Source organism: Nanorana parkeri, unplaced genomic scaffold (assembly GCF_000935625.1).
Source record: "Nanorana parkeri isolate BGI_ZX_2015 unplaced genomic scaffold, ASM93562v1 scaffold289, whole genome shotgun sequence".
Taxonomy (NCBI): domain Eukaryota; kingdom Metazoa; phylum Chordata; class Amphibia; order Anura; family Dicroglossidae; genus Nanorana; species Nanorana parkeri.
In genome coordinates this window covers 399,770-408,308 of record NW_017306557.1, presented here as the reverse complement: position 1 = coordinate 408,308, position 8,539 = coordinate 399,770, and the positions used below count along the sequence as shown (strand labels likewise).

Sequence of the window (8,539 nt, the reverse complement as noted above, 5' to 3'; positions counted from 1 at the left end):
GTGACGTACAAGCGAAGGGGAAAAACAACTGCGTGCAGCAGGAGGAGCGGGTATTCACATATTACGAAGTGTGTGAATACCTGCAGCAGCCAGAGAGCAGTGAAGAAACAGCGTTTCCAGACCGCTGAAAAGGTATACTCGCTTAGAATTTCCTATAAATGTTCATATGAGAAACTGACAATTGTTGTTTGAAATTTTGTTTGTTTTTAACATTCGATTTTGGAATGAATGGAGTTTCCTGAATGAAAACCACATTCACTGTTAGAATTTTGTTAATTCGAGAAAAAAAAGTCATCCTGCTCCTTCAATTTTTCCATCATTGTGGTAAACAAAATGATCACCCCCCATTAAGAGAATTGAAGGAATGTGCCGAACACAACTGTTTCTGAACGAAATTCCAACCTTTTACCCCGCAGCTTAATTATAAATAGCTTCTTTACAGGGCTGGGCTTTTTTTTATTTCTGACCCTGTGGGGATAGGTTCACTTTAAGATTTAATAAAAGTAAAACTCCCATTCCAGCTTTAAAGACAAAAACTATTTACAAAAACTTTCCATTCTCACTTTATTCAAATAATGGTTAAAGTAAAACCCTGGCAAACATGATCCAGGGTTAAAGCTGGGTAAGCAAAACCCAAAGGGGGCAACTGGGATACACATAAGTCGCCCCACAATATCCTGCACAAGCTCTTTGGTGGCACCAGTACGGCATAGGAGCCATATGGACTTGTATCAAAATAGCAGACGATTCAAACACTCATAGGCCATCTTGCTGTAGGTATACTGTATATATAATCATATATGTCACGTGTGTCACCCTAATAGTGTTTTCAATTCTGATAAGTGAGGGGAAAAAAAGTGAGGGATATAAACCCATATAACGAAACACAAGAGCAGATCTTACAGACAGAATCGATTTTAGGAGATTTGTTCTTCTCTAGCTTGAACACCATGTATGATACTAGAAAGCTGCTGCCACGATTGTTTCCCAGAAGATTCATCCAGATCTCTGTGGAGCTTCAGGCTATTGAAACCGGAGCACAAGCTGTCCACATGACTCTGCATGAGGCGGATTTCATCGTTTTTCTCTGCAATCTAGGAAGAATAAAGACATTTGTTGTCTAATGCACAGAATTGCTAGCATGCTGTACTGTTGTGTGATGTGGGCAGGATGGTTTATTATTAAACACAGAGGGGATGGCATCATTGTAGAAATGTGCATGGATGGCTGACTTGTGATCTTGAAGCACATAAAACATGTGACAGTTTGATGTCCAGTTTTGGCTGTTACTGTCACATACAGTATATAAAGTATTCCCCAACACTCACATGTTTTACCTCATTCACTGAGGCATGACATGTGTCACCTCTAAGTTATATTTATGCTTTTACATTTCCCCACATTTTTAAATCATAAAAATAATGTTAAAAATATAGCTTTTTTGTGTGGTTCAGGGGTGAGTGTGGTGGGCTTGGCCGCCCATATTGTGGGGCTAGGCCTGACCACTCACCTCGACTGTAGTGTTGGTTTTACGTTAATTAACCTAAAAAAAAATGCCTTAAGGGCGGGGACAAACGTTGGTACTGGACCTGATATTACAATGTGTTACCATGTTTAGATTATGAGTCTCACTGTCTGTTGTTTTAATATTCTGCGGGGCCATGTGGCCTTCGCGTGTACTTCTATGCAATGTACCCCACCCTTTTTGCCTACAAATAAAGAATTAAAAAAAAAATATATATACATTTCATATAAAACTTTGGCTTGATGAAAAAGCTAATTATAATTTTAACAGAGAGTTCTGAAGTCAGTTGTACTACCATAAGAACATACATTCCTGTCAATGTAGAAAAGGCTGATGTGGAAACCTGTTATCTGACTACTGCTCTACTACACCATACTAACTGCCAGCACAGATGAACTAGGACTCGAACAGGCTTTATTATTATATATACACATGAAAGTATAAGGGTCAAATCTTCCTTTATGTGTGGCATCTCTAAGAGGCAGACACAACTTCCTCTACTTACGGCATCTGCCATAGATCTCTAACTAGAGTAGTACCACTGCTTGAGGCATCTGCCATAGACTTGTAGGAGACGGATTCAGCTCCCTCTACTTAAAAAGGTATTTGCCATAGACCTAAAAAAAATGGACAAAACTTCCTCTATTAGTATCATCCGCCACAGACCTCTAAGAGAAAGACACAGCTTTTGCCATAGATCTGTAGGAGGTAGACACAGCTTCCTCTACTTGAAGCATCTGCCATAGATCTCTAAAAGATGGACACAAGTACCTCTACTTGAGGCATCTGCTATAGACCTCCAAGAGGCAGACAGAGCTTCCTCTTCTTCTTGAGGTGTTTGCCGTAGACCTCAAAAAGATGGACACAGCTTCCTCTTTTAGTATCATCCACCACAGACCTCTAGGTGACAAACACAGCTTCAGCTATTTGGCATCTGCCATGGACCCCAAAGAGAGACACAGTTTTAGCTACTTAGTGCATCAGCCATAGGCCTGTAAGAGACAAACACAGATTCAGCTACTTGGTGCATCTACTATAGACCTCTAAGAGACAGACACAGCTTCAGCTACTTGGTGCATCTACCATGGACCTCTAAGAGACAGACACAGCTTCAGCTACTTGGTGCATCTACCATGGACCTCTAAGAGACAGACACAGCTTCAGCTACTTGGTGCATCTACCATGGACCTCTAAGAGACAGACACAGCTTCAGCTACTTGGTGCATCTACCATGGACCTCTAAGAGACAGACACAGCTTCAGCTACTTGGTGCATCTACCATGGACCTCTAGGAGATGGACACAGCTTTAGCTGTTTATGTATTTGTCATAGACCTCTAGGAGACAGACACAGATTCAGCTACTTGGTGCATCTACTATAGACCTCTAAGAGACAGAAACAGTTTCAGCTAATTAGTACATCTGCCATTGACCTCTAAGTAGAGGAAGACTGACACAGCTTCCTCTGCTTAGGGCATCTGCCGTTGACCTCTAAGAGACGGACATGGTTTTTGCTGCTTGGAGCATCTGCCATAGACCTCTGTGAGACTGACATTTATCACATGCAGATTAAGCTCCAGAGGGACTGTAGACAAAGAGAGCATAGGGGTAAGTAATATGCTGCCTTGTGAATCAGACTCTAAAGGCTGGACTTATATTGCGGCTCAGAGTAACCAGTTTGATTCTTCCATATTGCTCTACAAACACAAGAGGTGAAAAACAATTTGTTACTGCTGTGTTGGAGGGGGATAATGAGCACCCCTGGTACTTATCACACAGGGAGATATTGTGACCCATTAGAAAGTGTCCCTGCTAGTGGATCAGGGCCCTAATATGGACAAGAGTGGTGGATCAAAAGCACTGTGCATATGTCTCTGTCAGCATTATAGAAACATATCCAAAACAGCTATCCTCCATAGGATCAGGCGAAATCTCAATCCTTTGCCTCTTCCTCCATATACTTATAGCATCAATATATACAATTTTGGGGGGTATACTTGAGGCATACAGCTTAATCTTTGTTTAAAAAGTATCATTAATTAAAAAGTTACCTATCCATGTTCACTTCATGAAACACATTTTCCTTAACAATCCACTTCTAGGGTTGCTATTCAGAATACTACAGCCCATTTAGTGCATTCAAAGCTTTTACAATTCCGATAACTTATACTCAATATGTATCCACTATATGCTGTATCCAAGGGCTTGTAGTTTCTTTTCGTCTCCCAACTGATGCGTTTCACACTGTAGCTTCATGAGGGGAGTTTTTTTTTGGGGGGGGTTGGAATATGTTATACTGTCGCCTACAGGAGGATTTGGACACTAGCAAACGAAAATGTTTTTGGCCAGCCATGTATAATTCCTCCCATGCATAGCATGCTTCAGTAAATCACAAACACAGAGGGGTGGGTCCTGTGTCCCGTGTCCATTAATGAACTTCAAGAAATGGATTTTGCAGTAAGAGGAAAAATACTGTTTTCTTATCCTTCATTAAGAGACACAGGATTTGTAGCTATTCAGCTATGAATGGAATGTCCAAACTCAGTCCAACTGGAGGGTGGTAAACACTGCAAACAAAATGCCAACAGGCCTACATAACAAGCAGCTCAGAAAGTTGCCTGATAGGCCGTACGCCACAATTTGTAAAACAGTTGCCTAATGCCTAAAAGCCCAATAAGCTTTTAGTAGTGTGTGCCTTGACAGGAAACGATGGATCCTTGTCCGTAAGACAATAAGTTTGAACAATGAACAATGACATATTATAATACAAGGGAGAATCAAAAAGTAAAGGCAATTTATAAATTACGGGTAACCAGAACAGAGAGAAGCTTGTGCAATGCAGCATATGGACATAGCCTATTGGATAGTTCAACAATGCGCAGTACAGTGCTCAGACCTTAGTCAAGTGGTAGTCACATAAACAGAAACATGGACACTCCATTGCGAGAACAATGTGCCGTAGGGTGCTCTCTTTGGGCACAGGGAGTGAAACAAGTGGAAATTCACCGTTGGATGTTTATTTATTTATGTATTACAGGTATTTATATAGTGCCGACAATTTACACAGCACTTTACATAGTTGCACATTGACATCAGTCCCTGCCCTCTAGGAGCTTACAATCTAAGGTCCCTATCTCACATGCATACATAGAGGGCCAACTTAGAGAGGAGCCAGGTTATACCAGCATGTCTTTAGAATTGGCTCAGTATGGGTCATATCTCCATGAATCAATGAAAGGTGTACGAGTGGGTAGAAAGGTTCAAAGTGGGAAGAACATGTGTAACCAACAAAGCTTGTTCTGGTCCCCCAGCAACATTGTGCAGACAAGACCACAATGACAGAGCGGATGCCTTGACATCCGACTTCTCCAGTGAAAAAGACATTCAAAAGTCAGCCCTCTGCCAAGAAAATCATATTAACGTTGTTTTGGGACATGAAGGGGCCTATTTTGGTGCATTTCAAGCACATGTGCAAACAGTGAACAGTGCAAATGACTGTGAATTGCAAAATAAACTTAAACCTGCAATTTACAGCAACAAAAGGATTTGAACGACTTCCACGTCCTCCTTACAGCCCGGATCTGGCGCCAAGCAATTATCAGATGTTCGGTCCGCTAAAGGAGGCACTGCACAGTCGCAGGTTCACCTCGGATGGTGAAGTAAAGGAATTGCTGCTCACCTGGCTTCAGCAGCAGCCAAAATGCTTCTTCTCGGCAGGAATACAGAAGCTAGTTGAAAGATACAACAAGTGCATCATCTTGCATGGGGACTATGTGGAAATGTGATATGTTTAGGTACCCGCAGTTACTTCTATTAAAGCCGGTAAACGTATTTTGCCTTAACTTTTTAATTATCCCATGTATCAAGAATGATAAAAAGAGAGTTAGTCTTCAGAATGGAAGCAGTGGCAGAAAGGTAAACACGTACAACACAAACCACATCCAGGCAGTGAAGGGAAACCTCATACTGATGTACTGGAGCCGAACAGAGAGATGGAAGAACAATGTCCAGAATTAGGTGAAAGGCTGGTTAGGTGAAACCACCTTAGGAAGGAAGGAGGCTCTAGACTTCAATGCTAACTTATCCAAGTGTTAAACCAACCAGCTCTGACACGTCTTGCAGACGTGATGGCAACAGGAAGCACAACCTTGTGAGCGAGAATGGAAAAGAGAAATATCTCCTTATAGAAGGCCTTACCAGAAGTCGACTTCTTAGCTTTTAAAAGCGTGGGAATTACCAATTCAAATAGACCACTGTCTCTCAAGACCTGGGCTATAGCAGTGGGGGAAAGGATTTCCCTAACTTCAGAGCCATCAAGTCAGAGATAACCTGGTCTGGGGTATCAGATAAATATGTTTGTCTAAAGACTGAACCTTTTTGTCTCACAATGACAGGTTGTTGTGTTGTAGGGGTCTGTAACTGAGAAAATGGGACTGCCTCGAAGCAGGATACCATCAGGCCCAGAACTATTATGCAAAATCCTAGAGTTAGATGAATGCTGGACTGTAGAGTCCGAGTCTGGGAGCGAAAAGTCGTAGGTTGTTCTTGGGGAACAAAAACTCTGGCTTGAGCTATGTCTAGGACCAGCCCCAGATACTGCAAGTGATATGTTGGTTCCAGCTCTGGTTTCTAAAAGTTTAGAATCCAAGGTCTAACAGACAGACATCATAGCTATAGCAGGTCGCATAGCAGGGTCTGCTTGTGAAAATAAAGATTTAGAAAGGGCATCCAAACATTTATCAGTGAGATCCTTAAATGCTTGAGCATCATCGGTAGGTACAGTCAGTGTTTAGTTAAGGCAAGATATTCCTGTATTCACAGTGGGAGCAGCCCACTTTTTATGAAAATCCTCATTAAACGGATATTGATCTCCAAAGTGTTTGGGAGGGGTAAATAATTTGTCAGGAGTGTCCCAGTCTCCGTACACAACTGGTTGAATTAAAGCATGTACTGGGAACGTTTTGGGTCCTTTCACTGGTAACAGCAATTGCAGAAGCTACAGGCTGCTCCATTTTAAATGTGACTTGCACAGCATTGATAACAGTCGATATGATATCTTTTGGCCTGGGAACTATTTCAGCTGACTGAGGCTCCTAATAGACAAAGTTATTCATTAAGGATTTGTGAGACTCTGTCAGACAGTAAGTTTGCAGATAAGGCAGAAAAGAGAGCCACACATACTGGAGATATGGGAGACTCTGGGGAGTGATGTGACTTAAGCAGGAGACAACAGTCCAGGCTATTGGTGCTTGGTCCCTTAGGAGGGCTACCCCAGAACTGTTAGTAGATCATGAGCCGAAGCGACCCAATGCTGCAGCACTGCTCCCCTTGTGCTTGGGATCTGACATGTTGTACTGTATGAACAGGAACAATTGAATAAAAAAAACACCAGGTAAAACCCTTAGTTCACTCACAACCAACTGCTTAAGCAGAAAAGGTTCATGGCTGGAGGTGACCAGGTCACTGTAGGCAGCAGCATGTCACTTGAAGAAAGGAGCTATGAGGGGGAGAGGCTACCTCACGCTGAAGGAAAAAAGGTGGGAAAAGAATGCAGAGTGGACACCGGCAACACTCGCACCAGAAGTTATACCATGGCTCTGAATCCTGGAAAGGGATCTGTTGCTAACAAACATAGAACCTGAAGGTCTGGGAAGCACCACTGGCATAGTCCAGTGCCCAAAGGACTTCCATGCAGGCTCTGCAATCTTTGGTCCAGCAGGGTCCGGGTACGTCCTCCAAGTCACAGCCGAGGATTAGCCGATCTGCATAGGTGCACAGAGAGCCAATCTCAGCAGCATGTAGATGAATAAGGAAAAATCTCTTGATAAAAAAAAAAAATACATACAGAAAATCAAATGGCTATTAAACATGGGAAAACCTTTCTCAATGGAGAAAAGGTGTCCATCCTTCTAGAACATTAGCAAAAAGAAAACCTAAGTATGCTCGGAGGGCAAGGGGTTAAACCTGGCTGGCCAATGGCTTTTTTGTTTGCCAGTGTCCAAATCCACCTGAAGGTAGCAGTATAACCCATTTGTATCAGTAGCAGTATAACCCATTTGTATCAGAAAAAACGACGGATCCTGTGTCCCAACAAATGATTCTATTGCACCGTACAAATGATTCTATTGCACCGTACAAATAATTATTTTGCATCATGCAAATTGTACAAATCAATAATGTTGCAGCCTGGTTAGTAGACCTTTTCAATTCAACCTATAAAATAAAATGATGCAAATGCTTAGATAATGCTTTGATTTTTCTTAGACCTTATTGGGATATCAGAAATCTAAAGATGAAATGACTGGATTGTATGGGCATCATAACAAACAATAATCCGATTATACCAAATAGAGAACATTTACATAAATAGAAAAGAAATAAGGATGAGGTCAGAAAAAGGCAGATAAAACAAAGGATTCAAGATGAGAAATTCTGGTCCCTCCCATTCGATAAAAACAAAATTAGAGGCATAATCTTCACAGGATACATCTGCTGCTGGAGGCTGTTCGGATCGGAATCCACTCACTTTTTCTAATGCAGTGCACACTACTTCATTGGTGACTCATTATGTACTGTGTATAGAATAGTATTCTAAAGAACAAGGTAATGTAACATATTATTAGGCATGTGAATTATATATCCAATGGTAGCCATAGTTGCATGATCTGAACAGTTCTGATACAACTGTGCAGCAATCTGACCATGTGTGAAATAAATGATCACCCCAGGTCAGCACTGGCTGCTGGGATGTTAGCTCGAAAATTCTAGTCATCTCTGCTAATTAAAGTTCACCAGACACAAAAGAATGTCATCGTTTAGAACCAAGCAGAAGGACCCACACACAAGCTGATGTCTTGTCACACACTTACTACTCACTGCTTGTTAGTTGACCTCCTCATTATTGTATAATACATAGATCCAGGACATTTCTAGTTACTTCTGGGTTGTTAGAAGAATAGGCATTTGGAATAAAAAACCAACCTGCCTACTTGCAATGCAGATACTAGCACAATTC

At 41.6% G+C, this 8,539-nt stretch overlaps 1 protein-coding gene across 1 annotated transcript in view; it reads right to left on the bottom strand.

The window, feature by feature from the left end:
* Positions 1-917: 917 nt before the first annotated feature.
* Positions 918-8,539, bottom strand: part of LOC108787864 (coiled-coil domain-containing protein 18-like) — a 48,694-nt gene continuing 41,072 nt past the window's right edge. Inside the window, exon 8 of the mRNA XM_018557540.1 lies at positions 918-1,094. Coding sequence (XP_018413042.1) covers positions 918-1,094 — 177 coding nt within the window. The remainder of the gene's footprint in view (positions 1,095-8,539) is intronic.